The sequence below is a fragment of the Kogia breviceps genome, chromosome 11 (genome assembly GCF_026419965.1).
Source record: "Kogia breviceps isolate mKogBre1 chromosome 11, mKogBre1 haplotype 1, whole genome shotgun sequence".
NCBI classification, from domain to species: Eukaryota; Metazoa; Chordata; class Mammalia; order Artiodactyla; family Physeteridae; genus Kogia; species Kogia breviceps.
This window is the reverse complement of record NC_081320.1, coordinates 12,433,523-12,459,770: the sequence shown is the minus strand read 5'-3', so window position 1 is coordinate 12,459,770 and position 26,248 is coordinate 12,433,523. Positions and strand designations below refer to the sequence as shown.

The following is a 26,248-nucleotide window of genomic DNA, read 5'->3' as shown; positions in this document are numbered from 1 at the left end:
GCTAAATAGGAAAAACTGTGCCTGGCTAATAGAGCTGCTGGGACCTGATGAGCTATTGCATGTTCAAGCTCAGTGGTTTTTATATCTTTCCTTACCCTCAACACAGATTGACCTTGCCATCGATGGTGCTGATGAAGTAGATGCTGATCTCAATCTCATCAAGGGTGGTGGGTGAGTGTTGTGGGCATTTTTTTGCAGAGTATTCTGCCAGTTAATCCTTAGCAAAGCAAAGTGCAATACAGAATAAACACACTGCCGCTGTGATGTACATGAGTTTGTCTTTCTACTTGGATGTGGATGGCATAAGGCTGTAGAACCCGCCTGGCAATTCTGGTTGTTAGTAGCAATCTGGTGACAGGAACCTGGGCCTCTTCAGTGAAGTTATTCATCTTAAAGGGTTCTCTTTGCTGCCTTCTACTGGTTCCAACTTTAAAAAACTGTACAGGCTAAAGCAAACATATTACCAGGACTAGATTACTAGGTCTGTGGGCTCTGAGCAGTTAGTGATGTATGTATTCATTCATTTGGAAAACATTTATTGGGTGTTTCTTAGGTGTTGATTTTGGGGGGTTAGGAAGTGGTGAGTTGAAGGAGGTGAAGTCTTGGTCTCCTGGTTCTTATAATCAAGCAGACTATGGAGTGACACAAAATTTGCTTAAAATCTCACTGTGCTCTCTCCACTTTATAACCCCGGCTGTCAAATTGCAGATAGGGCAGGTTGTTCAGAGCTTGTCCTTACTTCTCAAGTTGCAGGACCTCCGCCTCATGCCACGCTCAGATGGCTTCTCCCCAGGCACAGGCTGTGTTTCCTAGTCCATTTACTGGAAACAGCATGTCTTAGCTTGGGCTGCCATAACAAAAACCTTAGACCTAGTGACTTAAATGGAAACGTTTACTTCTCACAGTTCTGGAAGCCCTGGGCTTGCAGATGGCGGCCTTCTCAGTGCAGCCTCATGTGGCGGAGGGAGGGAGAGTAAGAGAGCTTTCTGGTGTCTTCTTAAAAGGATATCCATGCTATCAGACCAGGGCCACGCTTTAATGATCTCATTGAACCATAATTGCTTCCTTCGAGACCTGGACCAAGTATAGTCGCATTGGGGGTTAGGGCTTGAACAGTTGAATTTTTGGGGAGGGGCAGGGAGACACAAGTCAGTCCGTTGCACAGTATGATGGAGTTGAGGGGGGTGGGTGTTCCTTTAAGCATTAAAAATTAAATTTCTCTTTACGTGCCAGAATTGAGTGGATTTTGGTTTCCCGTATCTGACCTTAGTTCCCAAATTCAGTTTTTGTCTTACTTACCCCTGTGTTCATTTGCTGCTTCTTCCCCATCACCCAGAGGCTGCCTGACCCAGGAGAAAATTGTGGCTGGCTATGCCAGTCGCTTCATCGTGGTTGCCGATTTCAGGTACAATGATTGGTGTTCTGAACTGTCCACTGAGGAGGTAGATCGGGCCCCAGGCTTCATTTTACAGAGGAGGAAACAGGTGGAGGGAGGGGCTTTCCTAATAGTCTATGATGTAGGGCAGTGTCGTGGAGGGTTATGCTCTGCTTTCGTGCTGAAGTTAGGTACTGCTATTTCATGTGTCCACGGGAAGGAGGAGGAAACAGCTCGTCACCCTTGTTAACAGAGCGGATCCTTATTTATCACTCGTTCGCTTCTAGCAAGGAGCCTCAGAAGCAGCAGGTCAGGCCCTGCCCCTGGGCAGTGACCCAGCACTCCTGCAGGCTGTGGGGTCACACATGACTCGTGTCGTGGACAGTCTTTGACCAGGCTCTCAAGATTGTCCTTCAGCGAGTCTGATAGAAGGCACTTGTGCGAGCATGTTAATTAAAAAAAAAAATTACAGCTGTAAATGATTATGTTCTTCAACCTGTATCTGACAAGCCAGTCATATCCAGGTTTTAACATTTTTGTCATATTTACTTACAAAAGCTAGTGCTTTTCTTAAACGGTAAAACACAGCCAGTGCATTTGAAGGCCCCGTGCACTCGACCCTTCTCGCTTCCCTTGTCCTCTTACCTCATTACTGTCCCCATGCCTGCATTTGCTGTGTCTGTACCACTGACTGAGCTTATTTACATTTGTTGTACTTTCGGACTCTTTCTTTTCCAGGAAAGATTCAAAGAACCTCGGGGATCAGTGGCACAAGGGGGTCCCCATCGAGGTCATCCCGATGGCCTACGTCCCAGTGAGCCGAGCTGTGACCCAGAAGTTTGGGGGCGTGATTGAACTTCGAATGGCTGTCAACAAGGCAGTAAGTGGCCAGGGAGGTTTCTGGAAGGCATTCCAGGCTCTCAGGGCTGTGTCCTCCTTCCTGCTTCCGTTAGGTCTGTGCCTCGACTGGGCAGGTGGCTTCTGTTTATTTATTTTTAATCAGCCTATGGGTTTACTTTTAGAGCGCTGGCTTTATCAGTTTCCACATTCAAACTCATGTAGATAAGGCTATACTCAACGCAATGCATATTCTCTGTACAGATGGGCATATTTTCTGTCCCTCGGGATCTATGCTCCTTAGGTTATCTGGTCTTTGTACCCGAGACCTGGATCTCTGACTAACAGCTGTCAAAAGTGGGTTTTGGGAGGCCCATCTGGGGCAGAAAGTTATTCAGGTTTCATGGTGTAATTTTCTTTTTCCTCCTCTTTTCTCATTCCGTAGTTAAATGAAGTGGAGTTTCTTGGGAGACGTGAATTCCTCCCCAGGAATATACTCCAGAAACTTAGTCCGAACGTTTCTCTTTAGCTTCTAAAGCTACACTTAAATAAACAAAAGCTACACTTAAATAAACAAAAAAGCAACAGCAATACTCCAAAAAATAACTGTAGTTGCAGACAGAACTATATATAAAAAGTTGGGAACGTACAGAAGAGAAAGCAAATTATCTGTAACTCTACCCTGATGACTTTTATTTTGACGTGTTTTCTGCCTGGTGTTTCTGTGACTTTTACAAAATCATAATCCTAATCATACTGGTTGTACAGAGCTCTGACTCTGGCTCCCTGTGTAGCTGAAAAGCCAAGAGGAGATAGTTGGGGTGCTCTCTCATGGCTGGGGTTCCTCCAAACCAGAGCCCAGCATCTTGCCTTCGTGGGGTTCTGAACTGGGCTCCCACCCCTTCTCCAGTCTGCAGAGCAGTCCTCATTTCCTTGCCTCTGACTGTAGTGTTCTGTGAACATTTATGCTCCTAAACGCTTTCTAGTGCCCAAAGCTGTTGCGGAATTCTGGGTTACTTAACTAAAACTACCCCCAGCCTGTTTGACCCCGGGGCCCATCTCTGCTCCCTGTCTTTTGGACGGGTCTGCCTCCCCCGGGGGAGCATTGTCTTATGTTGCATTGCTGATGGTTCCTAACGCGAAGCTGTGGGAATGTTGAGCCGTGTTGGTAGTCTGTTCTGTTGCTGTAGTTTTTCACTCTAATAATAGCTCAGAATCAGTGAGCCCTCGCTGTGGCTGACGCTTACGCGTGTGGCTTACCCACAAGCTGCCTGATGAGGTATATTTCATGATCCCTTTTTTGCCGTGGAGGAATCTGAGGCTCACCGAGGTTAATGGCTCCTGTGAGATCTATGCCTGGATGGCTTCAAGACTCCAGTTCTGACTCCCAAGTTCCTGCCTCCTAGAAAGCACGAGGCAGGGGGTACTGGTTGGAGCCGGTTAATTAAGATACTTGTCTTTGGTTATCACCTCCACTCTCCTGCTCCCCTCTGCCTGCCTGTATCTGCGTGGCCTCTGTAAGTGTGGGGAATTATCTTCTAGGGTCCTGTGGTGACGGATAATGGGAATTTTATCCTGGACTGGAAGTTTGACCGGGTCCACAAATGGAGTGAAGTGAACACAACTATCAAAATGATCCCAGGTAATGGGAGTGGCGTTCACTGAGCACAGACGCCCAGCCCTTCGCAGCTGGCCCCTGCCTCTGGCCACCGATGGATGCGGGCTTTGCAAGACTTGGTTGGAAAGAATTTCCTTCATGCTGCGTTTGGAATTCCTAACTTCACGCCTTTGCCTTTTCCTTCCGAGAACAGTTATCGCTCACCTAGCAGCTTCGTTGTTTGGCATTTCACAACCCATTCAGTTGGGGTAGGCCTGGAGCTGATGGGGGTGTCAGATGGGGACCGCCTTGAAATAAGCCCACCCTCTCTGCAAAGAGCCTTTCAGGAGCTTGACTGCAGCCTCTTTGATTTTGGCATGTTCTCTGGGGGAGAATGACTCAGGTCACCCACACATTAGATTCCTGCCACAGGCAGGGTGCTGTGACACGTGTTACGGGGAGTTCTCCTGTCAATAGAACGTGGGCTCTGCCTCAGGGAGAGTTGATGTGAACCTGGGGAAAGCTGTGTGGGGCTGCCCAGAAGCTGTGTCTACAGATAAGATGGAATGTGGAATACCAAGCGTCTAGAGTTGCTTCTTCTGCGAAGCGTGGGGAGGTCCATGGCGGAGAGGTGACTTGGGACCTGTACCTTAGTGTAGAGTGATCCAGACACTGTGCCGAGCGTGGAGAAATGTCCTGTTGGATCCCCCAATTTAATGAGGTAGTTATAGAGGAAGACGCGGATCGAGGAAGGGTACATGATTTGCTCAAGGGCTGCAGCCCCAAGGCGGGAGCCTGGGTTGTCTGCCTCTAGACCGTGGACTCTTAGTCCTCCCTTCGTCGAGAGCCAGGTCAAGAGGGGGTCGTGTGACATGGACATTTGGAGCAGTGTGGTGTCTCCAGTCCACCTTGTGCCGGGGATCTGGGCCCTGGATGAAGGCTGGGTGGGCAGTGTCGAGGTGAGTTGTTAAGTCCAGGCCAGAGGTAGTACTGAGGGCTCATACGAGGGGATTAAAAAGAGGAGGCAGATGGGAGAGATATCAGTCTTATGATATCGAGCGACTAAGATTCCAACTGGGAATATTCCATGACGTGAAGTATTCTTGGGCCAGAGCCAGCTAATGGGGCAGATGAAGTCAGTTTAGTAGATGGTAGTGGCTAGGAGTGGATTCTGGAGCAGACAGCCTGGGTTAAGGATCCAAACCAGGCTTGCCCTGTCAGTATGACCTTTGTGCAGTCAGTTAAATCTCTGCGCCTCAGTTTCTTCCTCTGTAAAAGAGGCTGCTGTTAGTATCTACCTCATAGGATTGTTGGGAGGAGTAAATGAGTTAAAATGGTGCTCGGCACACATGGGGATATTTGTTGAATGAGTACCTCCCTAGGAAGGAAGTGTATACTGTCTTCATCATTAATTAAGTTGCTAGATTACATTCTGATTTACCCATACTATTTGGGAGTGAAATACATATAAATACATAAAATGAAAACTATATAGACATGTAATAAAGAACTAATTCTCCAACCTTACTTTAGTCTACTATTTTAGTCTTCTATTGACAATCTTTTCCCAGATTTACTGTGTAAAGAAGATGGGTTGAATTATGCTTATTCCCTTACTGAGTGTTAACTTTTTAGTGGAAGAACTAAAGAGCCAAGAAGGCAGGAGGAAGAGAAGCCATAGAGGTCACTGTTAGTGACATGGGAGAATGAGCCCCGAATGATAATACAGACAAACCCAGGGCCGGTACAGGAAACCGCTCACCATTGCTGGCGCTGTTCCTCTGCAGGTGGATTTCCTGCAGTGCCCGCTAGGTAGCTCTGTTGCACCTGTTCAGACCTTTCTTGGTGTATTGAGACATTGAGATCTCCGTGGTGAGCAGCTTTCTCCCATGCTTTGCTCTCCACCTTAGTAAGTAGATGCTGCATCCTAGAGAAGTTCAGAGTTTCATTCGGAACTTAAAATGAAGAAAACGAAACAAGAGAGGCTAGATGTTAAATTATTTCGGGCAGTGCCACCAGGATCATCAGTGCAGTTTGTTCTCTCTCTTATTCTCTTTTCTCTTCCTCTTTGGTCTCTTAAGATACTTGCTGCTGGACCATGATCAAGGGAGGAAAAGAGGGCAAGTTTCCCTGTCTATCCTGTCACCTTGCCCTTGTCCCATGTACGTTCATTTATGTGAGGACACTTGAAGGACAGTTAAACTGCTCCGTGGCTGGTCACGCCCTTGGATGTTCCATTGTTTGCACCCAGAGCAGAGGTTCTTTCTCCCATGTTCACATTGAGCCACCTCTGCCCTTTCCACTAACTGGGAGGGTGGGGGTAGGAATGGGTCAGTCGCTCCTAGCATCTCAGTAATCTGAGGAGAGGTTGCTCTAGGATCAGACCTTAGACTGCTGCCATGCATCTCTGCTCTTTCTTTGAAGGTCTTCTCTGGAGCCAGTTTGGCTTTCTCTTGGATCGGGTGGAAGCTGTCACCTTGTATTACATAATTTTTTGAAAAGGATGGGTCTTGAGTGGCCACTTGGCGTGTCCTTGGGAGGCCCCAGTCGTGGCGGCCCAGTGTGGCGCTGGGGACCTCTGTGTTTCAGCAGCTCCTTTCTCGACCTGATGGCTTTTTATTGCCGGTAGATGATTTTATTTGTTTATGTATTGGGTGCTGTCTTTGAAAATTTTAATTTTGTTTATCCTTTTGAGTTGACGTAGTTCAAAATTACAAGAGTAAGCTGAAAAGTCTCTGTCTTCTATCCTTTGCCCTTCCGCCTGTCCGGAGGCAGCCAGTGCTGCCAAAGTTGTGTGTCCTTCTTGAGTTGATCTTTCATAAATGCAAATCAGTCCCCGCCCCGTCTCCTTTTACATAAGTGACAGCACACTAGACACGTGGTTTGCTTCCTACTTTTTCCCATCTTGAAGATTATTATGTAATGGTTCACAAAAGAGCTCCCCCCCCCTTTTTTTTTGAAGTAATTGCATGGCATTCTGTTTTGTGGCTATCACATAATTTATTTAACCAGGTCCCCACTAGCAGATACTTGTTTCCATTTTTTTTTTGGAAGGGAATTACCAGATCAAAGAATAAGTGTATCTGATTTTGCTATTGGTGCAGAATTGCCCTCCATGGATGGCATCAGTTTACCCTTCTGCCAGCAATGTATGCAGGTGCTGCTTCCCCTACACACTGGGTCCATCAAACTTTTTTTTTTAATTTTAATTTTATTTATTTATTTTTGGTTGCACTGTGTGACATGCGGGATCTTAGTTCCCTGACCGGGGATCGAACCTGCGCCCTCAGCAGTGAGAGCTCAGAGTCCTAACCATTAGACCTCAGGGAATTCCCAAACTTTTTTTTTCGATAGTTGAACAGTATAGTAAGTCCCCTGCATATGGACAAGTTCTGTTCCAAGAGCGCATTTGTAAGTCCAACTTGTTCATAAGTCCAACAAAGTTAGCCTAGGTACCCAACTAACACAATCGACTATATAGTACTGCACTATAATAGGTTTATAATACTTTTCACACAAATAATACATAAAAAGCAAACAAAAAAAATCAAGAAAACATCTTACAGTACGGTACCTTGAAAAGCACAGTAGTACCAGCAACATCACTGCTGCTTTTACACTTGCTTCCAGACATCCTGGGCTTGAAACAAAGATAGTGTACTACTGTACTCTATGCAGTTCTGTACAGTAAAGTACACAAAAGCACAACCACTTGTAGAGGATGCACGCACGTGACAATGTACGCCAGACACGTGAACTAACTTATGTGATTGGACATGCGAACACACGTTCACATCTTTGAAAGTTCGCAACTTGAAGGTTCGCATGTAGGGGAATTGCTGTATTATCTCATTGTAGTATGTGTATATACGTAAATATTTTCAGTGAAGGTTGCTTACAGTTGTAGTTAATTCTCACTACTGAATAGTATACCATCATATGTATGTGTGTGAAAAAAAGTTTGTATATCCATTCTACTCTTATGGGCATTTGGGTGTTTCTAGTTTTTAGCTATTAGTAAAAGTGCTGCTGTGAACGTTCTCATACATGCCTTTTGAGGGCCATATATAGACCTGATATATACCTTATACACCAAAGAGTAGAATTGCTGGATCATCAGGTATGAATATGTTCAGCTTTAGAAGATGTACCAACAAACATTTTCCAACGTGGTTTTGCAAATTTACTCCTACTGTTAGCGTGTGGGAGTGTCTTTGCATTCTAGTCACATTTCATTATACTCATTCTGGTGAGTGTGTAGTGGTGTCTTGTTTTAATTTGCATTCTCTTTTGACTAGTTTGAGCACCATTTTCTATGTTTATTGGCCATTTTGGATGACCTCTTTTGTGAAGTACCTCTTTAAGTTTTTTTTTTTTGATAAATAAATTAATTTTCTATTTATTTTTGGCATGTGGGATCTTCCCGGAACAGGGCTCGAACCCGTGTCCCCTGCATTGGCAGGCGGATTCTTAACCACTGCGCCACCAGGGGAGTCCCTCTTTAAGTCTTCTGCCCATTTTTCTACTAGGTTGTCTGTCGTCTTATTGCTTTGGAGAGTTTATATATGTTGATGTGGTATGTGCATTGTAAGAATGCTCCAGCCCTTTGTGGGAAAAACTTCTAAGGCTGGTAGCGTGATTGCGTATAACTGAGAGTGGGAGTACTTAGCGTAGTGGCGGAGGGCCTCTCTGAGAAGATGACCAGTCCAAACTGAGGCAACAGCGTGAGCAAAGGCCCTAAGGCCAGAAGAAACTTTGCACATTCGAGTATAAAGAGAAAGCCAAGATTGCAGGGGAGAAGGGGTTGCCAGAAGAAGTAAAAATAATCAGAATCTCTTTTCATTGTCATGAGAGAGGGAAGGCTTTAGACTTGTCATTTCTTCGTCCAGTGCTGTTCATGGTAGTTGCCCCTACTGACCCTGCCCTGTGATCCTGGTTTTCTTCTTTCCTTGGGAACCTGAAACTTAATGCTCCCCCCCCCCCATCCTTCGTCCTGCAGGCGTGGTGGACACGGGCCTGTTCATTAACATGGCGGAGAGAGTCTACTTCGGGATGCAGGACGGCTCGGTGAACATGAGGGAGAAGCCTCTCTAAACTGGCCCTGCAGGAGCGGAGTGTGTTCCCCTTGTGTCCCCAGCCCGCCGCCGAGGCGGACGTGCCTCTCCAGGAGCCTTTGCCTTAATGTATCTGTGCCAGATGGACACTTGGCAGGGTGGGGGCGTTGAGGGTTAAATCTGGTCTTCTGAAGTATTGTTATTAAATGTCTTTTTAAAAAGAGAAATATACACATATATATTTTTACTATTAAAAATACTCAGTTGTTTTTTGATAAAGTAGAACTTGATTTCATGTTTTATATGAAACATTTACCAAAAAAAAGGAGGACTGTCTTTTAAAACTTTTAACTTGAGCCTGCTGGTTATGGTGAAGCCTCTGAATATTGGGTTTGCTGAGAAATGTAAATCAAACTTTTCTTTAAACTGGTGAGATGAAGGGCCCAGCCAGCAGCGATTCCCTGATGCCTTACTGGAAACACTGGAGTTTACTTTTCTACCACACTTTTATTTTGAGTTTTTGTTGTGTACAGACGCACAGTGTGTAGTTACGTGTAGTAAGATGTGAATGACAGAAGTCCAGTGAGCATAGGGGTGTGGTGTGTGTGACTCAGCGTGTGTCGACCACCAGGGGGAAAATATGGGGGCTCTTTTGCTGAGAACAGGGGGTTCATTCAGACCCCTCTTGTTGGAAGCCATTGGCTAGAAGTACTTGCCAGTACTGCCAAAGCACTGCTGTGAAACACCTTTTAATGATTGTCTTTTCGTCGTTAATATTGTTTCTGTTCCTCTATTGTTATTTGCATGGTTCGGCATCAGAAGTTGTTACCTCTTTGTATTGTTTGAAGGTTGAAATAAAACAGTATGGTGCCATTTTGACTGTTTGTCTTTACTATAGAATTTTTGTCAGTTTGGCAGTAAAGTAGGAATCAGTTTTGCTCACCCAGTTTACATTGGATCTTTGATAAGGGGTAGAATTCACTCAAGAAATCTTGAGCCAAAGAGTAAGACAAATATTACCTTTATTTCTGAGAGAGCTTGATGTCAGTTTTATTTTAGAGACCTCTGTCAAATAAGACATTCGTTTTCTTTATTAATAGAGGATGACACAGCTGAACAAAAGTCACAAATTATCCCCAAGTTTCACACCAGTCAGACTTTTGATCATGGAAGCCGACAAGCCGTGAAATGGGTAAACCTGACTTTTCTCTGTATTCTCCCAGTCTGCAGTCTTCACAGTGTGCCTAACGAGCAGTGAACCGTCCAGAAAGCCTCAGATGGGAACAGAAAGGCTGTGATCAGCTCAGTGATGATTCTAGATGGGGCTCAGGAATGCATCCTGTTGCAAAGGTGTTTGTGCTGAGAGCCCTGATCCCCCCCGCCACGTGCTGACTTCGCACGGTCCTTAGACAGTCATTTCACCCGCCTTGGCCTCTGTTCTGGAGCTTGGATTATAGCTGCCGAACTTAGTGGCATTGGAATTCCTGCTAATTCAAGTTGCAAAATAAAAGTCATTCAATCAGGTCTGAGCATTGACAAGGCTTTCTTTGCTGAATTCCTTCTCTTCTTTGCTCTTTAAAAATAGTTGCCTCACACGTTGTTAGGAAACCTGTTGTTAGGAGTGCTTTATTTTTCTCCAAGACTCTTTTGGTCTGGATGATAGGTCATTTTTGCACAAAATGGGCACGAGGTCTTAGCTGAGAAAACTTGATAGAACTGATTTTTGGAATGGTCCTTTAAAGCTCTTGGATTGAATTCAGGGATAAAGATAAAGTTAAACTGGGCTTCTGAAAAACGCCTGTACGCTCCACAGCACATGTAAACCCTCAGAGGGTTTCATACGCCTTCACACCTGTGACCCAACTGCAGTTCTTCCTGTAAGTGTGAATGTGAGGTTTTTCTTCTCTTGAAAAAGAAAAAAACACCTGCTGTGCTTCAGGTACGCATACAGCCGTTTGTTCCAGAGGTCAATTTTGATTAAAGTTTCTTCAATAAAGTTGTTGGTAAATGTGATCTTGTTTGGATGGACACAGTTTGCAGGCTTGTGATCAGTCGGAGGGGCACAGGGCGAGCTGCAAGTCCCGTGTTTGGAAAAGGTTTATAACCAAGTTAAACTGCCACCTCTCTGGGAGACGTCAGAGGGGAAAAATAATCACTTGGATTTGCATCGGATCGATTCTACTTTGGTTTCAGCTGGAGCTCATCAAGTTTTGATACTCTTCAACCCTCAAGTGTTTTTCGATCAACAAGTCCCCATCACATGCCAGTTCTTAGTGGGGAGTAGTTGGGGGCCGGGGGTAGGGGAGGGTGGGGACAGAGACGAGACACCTCCTGTGCTCCAGATGCTTCCAGCCTTCGGGGCGAGACAGATTGACAGAGGGGTTGTCAGCACAGTAAGGAAGAGGGGCCATGAGGTAGGAAAAGTTATCAGGTGACTGGTGACAGAGCCCTACCTGTCCTCACTGTGTGCAGGTGCTGGCCTGGGCCTTTGGCCCGTTGTCTCACAGCAACTTGGTGTGCTGTCTGTTCTTTTCATTTGCGGAGTGGGAAACGGGCTCAGGTTAAGTAACTTGTTCAGGTCATACACTGGAGAGCAGGCCAGACTTCTCTGGCTCATGATTCCAGGTGGTTGTAGGACTCTGAAGAGTTGGTGTTCTTAATTGTTGTATCCATCATTTGTAACTTGAATCACAAGTAATTTGTTAAAGTACTGAAGTCAGTGAATGGTTTATTGTGTATGTCTGTATGTGTATAGACTCATGGGTAATCCTATAATATTAATACATTTCTGTTCTCTAATGAGCGTTCTTTTAATGGGAGAATGGAGCGGGACATTGTACAACCTAGGGTTGGCTGTGGGAATGCCCTTGTAGGAGTTGGTCCTTAATGCTACCACTGATTTTCTCTCCTCCCATGCTTGTTTCCTTTCTCCCCTTTCCAAGATATACGCACAGTGGCAACCATACGCACTGCTAGCCTGGGAAGGATGTTTATGGCTAAGGATTGTTGCTTCCCTGTAGCCAAGGACTCTTCAGAAAATGTGGTTGAACAAAATTGGTTTTATTGACCCACTGAGTGAAGGAAGTCACATGCCATGGGGAGTCTTTGTCCAAGGGTGTTAGGACTTAGAGGATTTAGGCTTATGCCTGGGGCTTTGGGGGAGGGCTTTGTACTGGATTGGGGGTCATCAAGAAGCAGGAGAATTCTGCGATCGGGCATCTTAATTTTCACGGCGAAGGTAAGAAGAACGGAATGAGGCTAAAGCTGGGATTGGTAAAGAAGCAGCAGTCACTCAGATAGCCAGGGGAGGGGGATGTCTGGTCCTATTTGTGGTTTGGATGATGTGCATGTTTTGTCTCTTTTTTATGGAGACATAAAATGATTATGGAGTCCTCTCGTGTTTGTCCTCACAGTCACAGAGTGGCTTTGTCTGATGTTTATCTGTGATATTGTTTATGATGCACAGGAGGACACAACAGCCTTGCTGTGGGGTGCCAGGCCAGCCCTTAGCAACACCAAGACTGGGCTATAGAGCCAGACCAGTTCCCAGCTGTCAGGGGCTGCATTTCTCTTTCTCTGGATCTTCTGACCCCAGGGTCTGGAGACCTGAGTGTTCTCAGAGCTACTCTTCCCTTCCCTTTGGTTAACAGGTACTGAGCACTTTCTGTGTCCTGGGCACTGGAATGGAAGAGTCAGGCCACAGATACCCTATGATGTGACTCTGGCCTTCAAAGACTTCATTGGTGCCATGAAGTTTGCTCACTTCCTGTCCCACCTAGCAGCTGATGCAGCCAGATTTAGGATTACATCAGCCTTCACTCTCCACTAACCCAGTAATCAGATGATGTTTTTGACGCAGGTCCAGTGCCTTTGCTTTTTTAGTAACCAGGTTGTATTGCAGGACAGCAAAACACTCCAATATAGCCTCGCATTCAAATGTGCCCAAGTTGACCTCTGCAAATAAACATCTTTCACGATGCTTTGAGAGGGATGGAAATGTAAGGTTAATGAGGGCATTGTGGTGAGGTGGAACCCAGAGGGGAAGGGAAAGGTCTTCTCTGGAAAGGCCACCCCAGTGTTCTGTGGACAGTGCATTGTGCAGCCTGATTCAGTGTTGAAACTCCATCACTGAGGACATCTCTGCTCAGCAGCGAGGTGGGAGAGGAAGCAGCTTATCTGGGAACGGAAGCCCTGGCTGCCTGCATCTCTATCAGCTTCAGCCCATGGGCAATAAGACCCCAAAATGTCTCCTTGATGACAGAAATACATTGGAGGGAGTTACCAGGTTCAAGGGTATTTCAACCTGAGTTGCAAATAGGAGAGCTGCACGCATCCTCATTTTATTTCAGAAGCTGTTCTTAGTGGAGTGTTAGGCCAGTCTCCATTCTCTGATGAGTTCAGGTCAGATGAGAGCTCTGATCTGAGTTTAGCTCTACTTGGCCCACGTTCCTGTGCCAGTGATGCTGCCTCCTGTTTCTTTGTGAACTTGTGAGAAGCATTCACAAGGCGAGAGCCTGCAGGGAGCTGGCACCCAGGGCAGTACAGGTATGGTCAAGAACAGCACTGCCCAGTGGAAATGTGAGCCACATATGCTATTTTAAATGTCCTAGTAGCCACACTAAAAAGGTAAAAAAAAAAAAACAAAAAAACCCCCCAAAAAACAGGACAAATTAATTTTAATGAAATATTTAACCCAGTGAATCCAAAATATTACTATTTTAACACATAGTTGATATTTTACATTCTTTTTTTTACTAAGTCTTCAAAATATCATGTATATTTTACTTCAGTACATCTCATTTTGGACTAGGCACATTTCAAGTGCTCAATAGTGGCTATAGGATTGGGGAACAAGGTTCTAGAATTCAAGCGGAACTCGTGTTGTCCTTGTTCTGGCTTTTTAAAGCCTCCTTTGATTTCCTGGAGCAAGCCTGGTTTCTCCTGTGGCCCTAGATTTTTTTTTTTAAAGCCCACAGAGCATTGAGTCAAATAGAGGGCTCCCCAGGGGCTCCACTGCCCCAATTTTGGTTTTTTTTTGCATCTCTTTATCTATCTGTCTATCTATCTGGGTTGTTCTGGGTCTTAGTTGTGGCATGTTGACTCTTGGTTGTGACATGCAAGTGGGATCTAGTTCCCCAATCAGGGATCGAACCCGGGCTTCCTGTATTAGGAGTGTGGAGTCCTACCCACTGGACCACCAGGGAATTCCCATCAAGCAGATGACTTTTTTTGACCTTATAAGTGGCCTTTACTCCAGGAAAGAGAATACCATTCCTTCAGCTTCTGAGTTAAATGATTATTTTGGTTGAGGTATACTGTTTTTTCTGAGAGGTAAGTATGATTAAGATAGTAACCTTGGTTTGGAATTCCATTTTTCCACTTACTAGCTTTTGGATAAGTTATTTCACTCATAAGCCTTGATTTCCTCAGTGTAAAATGGCTATAAAAATGTTACCTTTTAGGGTAATTTTGAGGATTAAATGAATTAATTCATGCCAAGTGCTTAGAGCAGTTATTGGCACATAAAGCACTTGAATGTTTTATTCTCATTAGACTTCTGTGGACTTATATTTTCTAGATTCCTTGGGCCTCACAATGAAGAGCTTTGGGATGTGCAAAATAGCTTTGCTGAAAATAATTAGGGGGCGCACTGGATGGGGACACAATGAACTGAGTCATAGGTACATGGGGGTTCACTGCTCTCTGCTTTTGAATGTGTGATATTTTCCATAATAAAATTTTTCTTAAAATGGCTTGCCAACTTTTGTTCTGGAATTTGCTGAAAGAAAACACTGTTACAATAATTTTAGATGCCCCTGTGAAGCGCCATATAGGATTATCGAGATGTGTGAGTATATGTGTGTGTTCTGCTTGGGAAAGTCAGGGAAAGCCTTGTAGGGTAGGTGGTCATTTAGTTGCATCTTTAAAACATTTTTTTTCAGCTCTATTGAGATATCATTCACATACCATACAATTCACCCACTTAAAGTGTACAGTTCAGTTTGTAGTATATTCACAGAGTCGTGTAGTTGTTGCTACAATTCTAGAACATTTCCATCAACCCAAAGAGAAACCCTTTGTCCATTAGCAGTAACTCCCTGTTTCCCCTCAATGCCTCCCACCCACACCCCCCAGTCCCAGGCAACCATGAATTCACTTCTTCCCCCCCCCCAAAAAAATTATTTATTTATTTATTTTTGGCTTCATTGGGTCTTCGTTGCTGCGTGTGGACTTTCTAGTTGTGGCGAGTGGGGGCTACTCTTCATTGTGGTACACGGGCTTCTCATTGCGGTGGCTTCTCTTTGTTGTGGAGCACAGGCTCTAGGTGCGTGGGCTTCAGCAGTTGTGTCACGCCGGCTCAGTAGTTGTGGCTCGTGGGTTCTAGAGCGCAGGCTCAGTGGTTGTGGCGCACGGGCTTAGTTGCTCCACGGCATGTGGAATCTTCCAGGACCAGGGCTCGAACCCACGTCCCCTGCATTAGCAGGCGGGTTCTTAACCACTGCACTACCAGGGAAGTCCCATGAATTCACTTCTTGTCCTTATAGGTTTGCCTCTTCTGTAATTTCATATAAATTGAGTCATACAATATATGATCTCATTGTGTCTTATTTAGCATAACGTTTTCAGTTCTTGTTCATTCTTATAGCATGTATTGATTCTTCATTTTTTATTGCTGAATACTATTGTATGAATATGCCACATTTTATTTATTCATCAGTTGATAGATACTTGGGTTGTTTCCACTTTTTATGAGTAATGCTGCTATGAACATTGATGTCTAAGTTGTTTTTTTTTTTTTAAAGTATCAGTTGTCTTCTAGTGATCTGACTCTTACTTTATTTATTTATTCATTTATTTTTGCTGTGTTGGGTCTTCGTTTCTGTGCGAGGGCTTTCTCTAGTTGCGGCAAGCGGGGGCCACTCTTCATCGCGGTGCGCGGGCCTCTCACTATCGCGACCTCTCCCGTTGCGGAGCACAGGCTCCAGACGCGCAGGCTCAGTAATTGTGGCTCACGGGCCCAGTTGCTCCACGGCACGTGGGATCCTCCCAGACCAGGGCTCGAACCCGTGTCCCCTGCATTGGCAGGCGGATTCTCAACCACTGCGCTACCAGGGAAGCCGACGTACACGTTTTTGTGTGAATATATGTTTTTTGTTATTGTCTTGTCTGTTTGTACTTCCTTCTTTTGATTTAAATAAATTTTAAAGCCTACTATTCTAATTCCTCTGTTTTTTGTTTTCTTTTTTACTGTTTATATTTTAGTGACTTTTTAAAGTGGTTGTTCTAGCTGCTGAATCTTGAAGGAAGAGTAGAAGACCGCCAGGTAGGCAGTGGTGGGTGGGGGAAGCGTGATGTAGAAAGAAGCGTTCCATGGAGGGGGAACAGAATGTGCAAAGGCAAGGGTTAGTGAGGACCTGGTGGGTGTGGATAACCTTGCGGAGCTGTGTATGGGCGACAAGTGATGGTGGCTTTGGGGAGGAGCTGAGAGAAGGGAAGGCAGGAACCACTTACTGAAGGGCCATGTTCACCATAGCAATGGACTATATGGTCTTAATCCTGACAGTGGGGGATTTAGGCAGTGGAGACGTATGATCCGTCATTGCTGGCAGCAGGTAGGAGGGTGGATGAACAAGGAAGATACTGGGCTGGAGAAATCAGTGATGAGTCTATAGAAAATGTTCAGAAGGGCTTCCCAGTTTATTTGAAGACTTTTTTTTTTTTTTTTTTTTTTTAAAGGCTCGTAGAATGTTTTCTTTACAGTTTCAGGACACAGCAAGTCTGGGTTGTACAAGATGCCAGGAAATGGTCTATCATGTGGGTACTTTTTCTTTTCTTTCTTTCTTTTTTTTTTTTTTTTTTTTTTTTTTTTTTTTGCGGTACGTGGGCCTCTCACTGTTGTGTCCTCTCCTCCCGTTGCGGAGCACAGGCTCCGGACGCGCAGGCCCAGCGGCCATGGCTCACGGGCCCGGCCGCTCCGCGGCATGTGGGATCCTCCCGGACCGAGGCACGAACCCGTGTCCCCTGCATCGGCAGGCGGACCCTCAACCACTGCACCACCAGGGAAGCCCGTGGGTACTTTTTCTGAGCGTCACTAGTTACCCTGGGGGGCAGGAACTTTGGCACTTCCTAAATCCAGTTACCTTCAAAGTGTTTCCGTTAAAATGATCCCTTGTTTAGGAATCCCCCAAACACGATGAGATATACAGTGGAAGTAAGAAATAAGATTCTTGGGAAGGAGACACAATCATCAATGTCTGTAGAGGGAGATCAGTATATAAAAGGCAGATATGCAGAGGCAGATAAAAGGCAGGTACTGAGTTTAACAGATTTTTTTTTTCCCCTTCTCCAGCATCTGAACCCCCCGATATATATCTGGGGAATTCCTCGCTGTGGGAACTGGATGTGAGGCAATCTTGCCCTTTCTACCACAGCTGAAATGTCCATTCTTCCTGCTCCCTGGCTCCTAGGGCATGGACTTAGGCTTGATCAATGGGCTTCCCCTGCCCAAGGCTTGAAACTTAAGGCAGTGTCCCAGCTATCTATTGCATAGTGAACTACCTCAAAGTGTAGTAGCTTAAAACCACCACCACCATTCATTTGCGCAGAGTCCTGCAAAATGAAATACCTGAAAACCAGTTCTTTTACTCTGGTGAATAATCTATCATAGTTCTATGTCTCTCTCTGTCTCTTTCTGTCTCTGTCCCTCTCTCTGTCTCTGTCTCTGTCTCTCTCTCTATATATATATGTTTTGTACATACACACACATATGTATACACATATATATGTCAGATTAATCAAAGGAAAAAATTCACTTGGGATGATGGAATATAATGAAAAAACAACGATTTTATATTATTTTTTCTGAGTGGTGCTTAGAAAAGCTCATCTCCTGTTGACTCTTTCTCACCTACTAGAACCAGGTCCTGCAGGGTTTCCTGGATCTTGTCAGCTCTGTGTGAGGACCTAAGGTTCTCACTGGCCCATATGTTGGAAGCCACAGCCATGAGTCTACATTTCAAAAGGAGATGCCCTTTCTGAAAAAAGCAATGACTGGATCCTTTATTTTAATGTCTCAGTGTAGCCTGTGTCTATCATTGACACATTCTGGGCTTTTATTTAAGAATGGTCATCATGGAACACAGTTCCAGACCACCGCTGCTCAGGTCATCAGTCTGTCACACCAGCTTTCATTAAATGGGAAAACAACACAACTATTCTCACGTGTCAGCCTGGTGCAGGTCATGGTGAATTGAACGGCTCCTGAAACATAGTGCCAATGTCAAATTGCTTTTGTCTTGAAAGTAAAACCTTGGAGAAATTGAAAAAGTTGACTTTGCCATCTTATTAAAGTTTGGATAATTTAAATCCAAAGTCAGACTTAATTGACCAAGACAAATTAACTAATACGATACTATGCAAGATTCCACAAGAACATCTGGTCTGAATATTCTCTGGGAAATATTCAAGAATAAAATCTTGAAACAATGCTGAAAAAGTAACTGAGCAAAAATTATGTTCATCTTTAAACTCTGAACCCTATGGCAATAATCTCATTAACAGAGATAAGGCATGGTGTAGAGGTACAAGTAGAATTACACATGTTCCATATTTCACTGTTCAAAATATTATTTACTCTTTCATTTTATCTATTTCTTAAAGTTTTTGCTTTCCTTGGCCTGTTTTTTTTTTTTTTTTTTTTTTTTAATGATGGTAGCAAAAAGATTCTGGGTTTTACTACTGGCTTATGAAGGTACCAAGACAAATAGGTGTTTCTACTAGGTAGCAGGCTGCTATCCTGAAATTCCAGCCCTCTAATCAACCATGTAGTGAAAGAAGTCAAAAGATAAGCACCTGAAAGAAATACAAACAAATATGAAGCAAAATGGAGAAATTATTATAAATATTAAAGCTACTTTTATAGGAATATTTTAACATGTTTTAACTTGAGAACTGTTTTTATGCTCTATTATTAGTTCAATACTGTTTCCCTAAACTTATATTGACGTTTTAGCCCCCAGAACCTCAGAATATGACATTATTTGGAAAATATTCATTGTAGATATAATTAGGTTAATTAGGATGTGGTTATACTGTAGTATCATTGACTTTTTTATAACTGAAATATAGTTGATGTAAAATATCATGTTAGTTTCAGGTGCACAGCACAGTGACATATATATATATATATATATATATATATATATATATATATATGAAACTCTTCCCTTACAGGTTATAACAAAATATGGAGTACAGTTCCCCGAGCTATACAGTAGATCCTTGTAGGTTATCTATTTTATATAAAGTAGTGTGCATATGTTAATCCCAACCTCAGTTTATCCCTTTCCCCACCTCCCTTTCCCCTTTGGTAACCATTAAGTTGTTTTTTTAAAAATTTTAATTGGAATATAGTTGATTTACAATGTGTTAGTTTCAATTGTATAGCAAAGTGAATCATATATATATATATATATATATATATATATATATATATATATCTCCACTCTTTTTAAAATTCTTTTTCCATATAGGTCATTACAGAGTATTGAGTAGAGTTCCCTGTGCTATACAGTAGGTCCTTATTAGTTTTCTATTTTATATATAGTAGTGCACATGTGTCAAAACCAATCTCCCAATTTATCCCTGCCTTCCCTCTTTTCCACCCTGGTAACCACAAGTTTGCTTTCTATATCCATGACTCTATTTCTGTTTTGTAAATAAGTTCATTTGTACCATTTTTTGAGGTTCCACATATAAGCAATATCATATGATATTTGTCTTTCTCTGTCTGAATTACTTCACTTAGTATGATAATCTCTAGGTCCATCCATGTTGATGCAAATGACATTATTTCATTCTTTTTTTATGACTAAGTAATGTTCCATTGTATATATGTACCACTTCTTCTTTATCCATTACTCTCTTGATGGACATTTAGGTTGCTTCCATGTCCTGGCTATTGTAAACACTGCTGCAATGAACACTGGGGTGCATGTATCTTTTTGGATTATGGTTTTCTCTGGATATATGCCCAGGAGTGGGATTGCTGGATCACCTGGTAGTTCTTTGTTTAGTTTTTTAAGGAAACTTCATACTCTTCTCCATAATGGTTGTACTAATTTACTTTCCCACCAAAAGTGTAGGAGGGTTCCCTTTTCTCCACACCCTCTCCAGTATTTATTGTTTGTACACTTTTTGATGATGGCCATTCTGACTGGCGTGAGGTGATAACTTGTAGCTTTGATTTGGATTTCTCTGATAATTAGTGATGTTGAGTATGTTTTCATGTGCTTTTTGGCCATCTGTATGTCTTCCTTGGAAAAATGTCTATTTAGATCTTCTGCCCATTTTTTGATTGGGACGCTTTTTTTTTTGACATAGAACTGCATGAGTAGCTTGAATATTTTGGAGATTAATCTCTTGTCAGTTGCTTCATTTGCAAATATTGTCTCCCATTCTGAGGGTTGTCTTTTTGTTTTGTTGATGGTTTCCTTTGCTGTGCAGAAGCTTTTACGTTTAATTAGGTCCCTTTTGTTTATTTTTGTTTTTATTTTCATTATTCTAGGAGGTGGATCAAAAAAGATAGTGCAATTTATGTCAAAGAGTGATCTGCCTATGTTTTCCTCTACAAGTTTTATAGTATCTGGTCTTACATTTAGGTCATTAATCAATTTTGAGTTTATTTTTCTGTTTGGTGTTAGAGAATGCTCTAGTATTATTCTTTTCCATGTAGCTGTCCAGTTTTTCCAGGACCATTTATTGAACAGACTGTCTTTTCTTCATTGTATGTTCTTGCCTCCTTTGTCATAGATTAATTGACCATAGTTGCATAGGTTTATTTCTGAGCTTTCTATCCTGCTCCACTGATCTATGTGTCTGTTTTTTTTATGCCAGTACCATACTGTTTCGATGACTGTAACTTTGTAGTATAGTCTGAAGTCAGGGAGCCTAATTCCTCCAGCTCCATGTTTTTCTTTCTGAAGGTTGCTTTGGCTATTTGGGGTCTTTTACATTTGTTAAACTTATAATTAATAAATAAAGTTATAAGACAATTATGGTAGATCAGAAAATATGTTCCTCCGATTGAGACTGCAGTCTAATTCATCATGTCTTGAATCAAGTTGTGTCTTGGGTCTCACTTTGAGAAAGAGAATGTGATGACAGGAACCCTGTGCCAGTTCTGGAGTCTAGATCTCAAGTGCCTTGCAGCTTCCATCTTCCCTCTTGGATATAAGAAAGCTGATCTAGCCTATTGGAGGATGAGAGGCCATGCGGAAGAGAACTGAGGCCCCTCAGCCAACAGCCAACACTGACCACCAGATATGTGGTCAGTTAACAAGCTCACTGCTCTGAGACTACCAGCCCTGCAGGGAATTGGATAGGCTCTGTGGGACACAGGAAAGGAGGGTGAAGGCTGGGTTTACACACAGTGCCTGTGGTCTGGTGACAGATCTTCAGTAATTATCCCCTTCTTGATAAGAAATGCCCTGAGCACTGGAAACTGAGATTCTCATCTATCTAAATTTAGGAATTCCCTAGCATTCAAAGCAGAGTCAGACATTTTCCAAAATTTGGCAAAGCCTAGAAAACAGAGGCATAAAAAAGGAGTTCAGTCTGCCCCTTGGAGCTTGCCCCTTGGGCGATTCTTGTGGGAGCCTCACCCTGACTCTGGAGATGAGGGGAAGAAGGGTCCTGTGATGCTCTAGGGAAGAGGGCAGGAGCATGCACAGTGAACACTGCCCCGTCTGCTGCCTGGAAAAGCTAATAGTCTTCCCCACCTCCTTCCCTCAGAATCCTTTTCCTCATTAAAAATAAAGAAAAGAAAAATCTCTGGAAAAGAGATTTTATGGTAGAAAAAACACACATGAAACGTCACAGGCTACAGTGAGGGATGTATTTATTTTGTGGAATAATATTGATGACTTTCAGTAGAAATGATAATATATGGCTAGTAGTATCTTCCATAGCATCCTCATTCTAAAATATTCAAGGGTGCATAAAATAGACCACCTGGGTACTCTTCACAAAATATATATATATACACACACACACATAAACACACACACTTCGTGGTGCATCATCTGGTTAACCCTCACAACACCCCTTTACATGTGTAGTGATCTGTTTCACAGCTAGAGAAGAGTTCATCAGAGTGCATGTGTGGTTTGACCAATGTCACATGGTCAGCGGGTGCTGGGCTGGGATTCAAAGTCAGATCTGTGTGACATTAAATCTGTTCCTTCCATGAGGCCACATCCATCCCATAAATGAGTTCATGGCCTATAAAGTAGGAGAAAAGACAAAACCAGGAGGACCTTGTTAGATTACAGCTCCCTGCGGCTCCTGCCCCACACCATGCTGACCTTCACCTTAAACTCAGCCCTCAGCGGTTTCTCCTATAAAACACAACTCTCTCCAAACCTTTGCAAACTCCCAGTGACATTATTCCAGATTGTGAGAAGAGGCACTTCTTGCATTGCCTCGATTGCTTCCTCATCTCCACGTTTCCTTCCCATTTCTCCACCTCTGTCTCTCTCTGTTAAGATTGTGTCCTATAAAGATATTCAACCTCCCCAGGTAATCCAATGTAATATAAAAATAAAGAAAAAAGATAACAACAACCTCCCCCTTTTCACATGTGCTTTGGGAGCTAACCCCAGGCTCTCAGATACCCAGGTTGTACAAGAGCTAAGCAAGGCATCTTATCCAAGAGACTTTTCTCGCTAAGAGAAGTTCTGCTTCTCCTGCAGTAAAATGTTCTCCATCTCTTATCAAAAGTGACACCAAATGATAACAAGTCAGAAATGTTTGGGAGAACAGAGAATATCTATCCACCCAGAGAGGCAGTAGATGTTCCCTCTCCTCATATAACTTCCCTGCTATAAAAATTTACCACGACCTATTGGTTTCAAATAATTGAAGCTTATTATCTTGCAGTTCTTTGAGTGGGAAGTCTGGCTGGGTCTCCCTGGTTGGCAAACAGGGGCTATGTTCCTTGTGGCAGCTAAAGGGAATGACTTGTTCCCAGCCTTTTCCAGCTTTTAGATGCCACTCTCTTTCCTTGACCCATGGCCTTTTCCTCACATCACTCTGGCCTTTCTTTCCATCATCATTTCTCCTCTCTATAACTCTAACCCTCCAACATCCCTATTATAAAGAACCCTGTGATTACTTAGCACCACCTCACCAGGTAATCCAGCGTAATATCCCCTTAGATCTGTAACTTAATCACAGCCGCGAAGATCCTGTTGCCATAGAAGGTGACATTCACAAGTTCCGGAGATTTGGATGTGGACATCTTTGGCACCTGTGAGGTGCCATTATTCGGATCATCAACCCCTCTAGTATTGCCAGAACCTAAATTAGTTCTCCCCTAAACGAAAATCATAAAGCACATGGCTAGGAGGAGGAGAGAACGGGACGCAAGACACAGATATGTGAAGCCATAAAGCTGGGAGGAATCTGAGACTCAGGGGCCCTCTGGTCTGTGGGTCTTAGGGCTTGAGAGACTCTTGTCCCATGACCTCTAATGAGGAATTCACGGGGCATAACTGTCTGTGCAGAGGTTCCTCTGATATAGTGCCACAGAAGAAAAGATGAGCTGCTTAAACCTAATCTAAGAGAGATTGGTAAGGGGAAATTAAATGTTTCCTAAGTTTTCCTATTCATCAATAAAGGAGAAATGGAAAAAAATCAGAGCAGAGATGCCTTCCAAGAATAAGAACTTGCCTATGGTCAGGTGGAGTCGCCAGTGGCAACTTGCAGGCAGCATATGTGAGAGGTGCAGGCAAGGCTGCCAGGGGAGGAGGGAAGTGAGACAGGGAAGAGAAGATGGACCGTGACAGGTACATCAGCAGGCCTATTGCTGGTGAGGCTGACTGGACCTCAACCCCACCGTGGAAATGTCCCTGAGTTATTCCGCCTGAGATGTGAGGGCGCTGAGGTATTTACACCCCTCCTTCTATCAGTCACTGATTGAGGGCTGTCCCAGGAGGTGCACATTCCAGGCCCTCTGGCCTGCGACGCATGCAGGCACAGCTGTTTCCCCCTTATTCAGAGTGAGCAGTGAGGCACAGATGGGGGTTTAGGAGGTCAGCAGAGGCGCACGGAAGTGGAAAGCCTGAGGGTACCAACAGCAAGGGCTACATCCACCTAGAAAAGCATGTGTATTTTCAATCAGGAGCTCCGTGTGAGTTGCATGTCTGTGGTACAGGATACTGACTGCCGAGTGGCAAGCAGGTTCCTTAGAAACTCAGGCCCTAAGGCAGCAGGAGTTTTTTTGCACAGGCTGCGCCACTGTGGTTTGGCTACTGCAGTCATGCCTGCGGTGACACTGCCCGGGGGTCCCCAGGCTCCAGGGTGCTGATGTTAAAGGCTTAATGGGTTCTTCTACTTCCCCTGCTGCTGTGCTAGGCTGGGACAGCAGGGGCCAAGGTAGAGATGTGAGATATAAAGGGCTCAAACCTTTGTCCAAGTTTTATTCGGATCCAGATATTTCTCTGTGTACATTGGCACTGGCTTGATAGGAAATGGTGACTCTCTGTCCTGATGTCTGGGCATCTGGGTCAGGATGATGTCTCCACTCACGGCTAAAAATTAAAATAGAAAAGTGGCATTCATGGGGCACAGCAGGGGACATGCACAGAGCATGCATGTTCACTTAAGAGAGAGGGTTTACTAATCTGGTCTCGCCCCACAGCCTCCCTGCTGACCTGCTGTCCAGAAAGCCGGGCTCCAGAGGAGCTGCCCCTGAGTCTGCAGTGACATCCTGGTAGGAAGTGCTCAGAGACTGGGGCGTGCATCAGACCCATACAGAGAGACTGGGCAGAGGGTGTGCTGGTGCAGCAGAGAGGGGAAGGATGCAAAAGAAGAGGCACCAAAGAAAGGATTCAGATAGCCCTCTGTGGCTGTGGGGTTTCTGATCTGAGATGCAGGCTGGAACCCTTGTGAAGAAAACAAATACTGGGCTTCCCTGGTGGCGCAGTGGTTGAGAGTCCGCCTGCCGATGCAGGGGACTCGGGTTCGTGCCCCGGTCCGGGAGGATCCCACGTGTCGCGGAGCGGCTGGGCCCGTGAGCCATGGCCGCTGAGCCTGCGCGTCCGGAGCCTGTGCTCCGCAATGGGAGAGGCCACAACAGTGAGAGGCCCGCGTACCACAAAAAAAAAATATATATATATATAGAGAGAGAGTGTGATGGGATCCAGCAAAGGATCCCCCTGGAACTCTGGGTAGGAACCCGTGATCCTCCAAAATTAACCTCAGCCCTGCTGTTCCCAGGGAAACTGCAGCCTGGGAAAAGTCTCCCATTATGATTTATTAATACCCAATAGAAATGATCTTTGTGAAGAAGAAGGTCACTGAGGTAGGATTCTGGTCCTCTAGAATCCTGTCTTGCCAGAAGTTACATGAGCTCTTCAGAGTTTAAAGGTATGAGAAATGAATGCACAATTCATTTTGTGAGATCCTACCCCTGAGGAACACCTCTGCAGCCCAGGTGAGAATGAGGCATCAGGAGGCCCTCTGAGGTTTCCTCATGCTGGTGGAAGCGGAGCTGGAGGGGAGGGGCCGGGGGCTGGCGCCCAGATCATTTTCCATGGGAAGGGCCGTAAGACGGCGGGGCAACATCTGTTTTCAGATTGTATGAGAGTCCCAATTCAATATCAGGAGAAGAAGTTGCGTCGGGGGAAGTTGTGGGTGGGGTGTAGCTAGGAAAACCGCAGATATGCAGGCGGCATGAGGAAACCAGACAGTTGCAGCATCTGGAATAGGGCTGGGCCGTCAGGAAGCATCCACCACGGCCTTTGGAAACGAGAGTTCTGTTCTAAGCTCAGTTCCTAACGTCTGTCTGGCCTTGCTCAAGTCACTTCCTTCTTATGAAACTTGTTTTGCTCCTTTGTAAATGAGGAAGTTGAACTACGTACTCGCTAGGATTCCTCCTAGCTCTTCATCTCCTGAGTCTGTAAATATAAATTAAGCAATATTCGTGCTTGTGTTTGGAGAAGTTGCACTTACCCACTTTGACCACTAGAGGAAGACATGCGATCGTTACAAAGGCTGGGGTTTTCATTTATTTTTTTATTTTCTATTTGGTGGCTCTAAGGTACTCTTTCCCTGCACTTAAAGGCAAAGAATTTCTTGGATTTTTCCATTTTCCTCATCAGTTGTGATTATCAGAGAAGGTCAGAAAGAGTCACCTTTTCAACTGAACAAAAATTTATCAGCAAAACTCCTAGAGAACACATTTAAGAAGGAATGTTCAAAAATAATCCCTTTAAGCCTTGTATTGGCTAATTATGACTGCAACATTCTTTAAGCATTACTTACATGATATTCATTTAAAAATTACTAGACATCTGCATATTCTGTTCATCTCAGAATTATTTA

General features: G+C 44.1%; 1 protein-coding gene across 3 annotated transcripts in view; it reads left to right on the top strand.

The window, feature by feature from the left end:
- RPIA (ribose 5-phosphate isomerase A) overlaps positions 1–26,248 on the top strand; it is a 63,033-nt gene that overhangs the window by 21,333 nt on the left and 15,452 nt on the right. Inside the window, exons 5-9 of one of the 3 annotated variants that reach the window (XM_059079102.2) lie at positions 107–171; positions 1,337–1,405; positions 2,114–2,255; positions 3,755–3,854; positions 8,809–9,148. In XM_059079102.2, coding sequence (XP_058935085.1) covers positions 107–171; positions 1,337–1,405; positions 2,114–2,255; positions 3,755–3,854; positions 8,809–8,903 — 471 coding nt within the window. In that variant the 3' untranslated portion in view covers positions 8,904–9,148. Of the gene's footprint in view, positions 1–106; positions 172–1,336; positions 1,406–2,113; positions 2,256–3,754; positions 3,855–8,808; positions 9,149–26,248 lie in introns of those variants that run through there. The other 2 variants (XM_059079105.2, XM_067007243.1) reach the window with 2 other exon arrangements.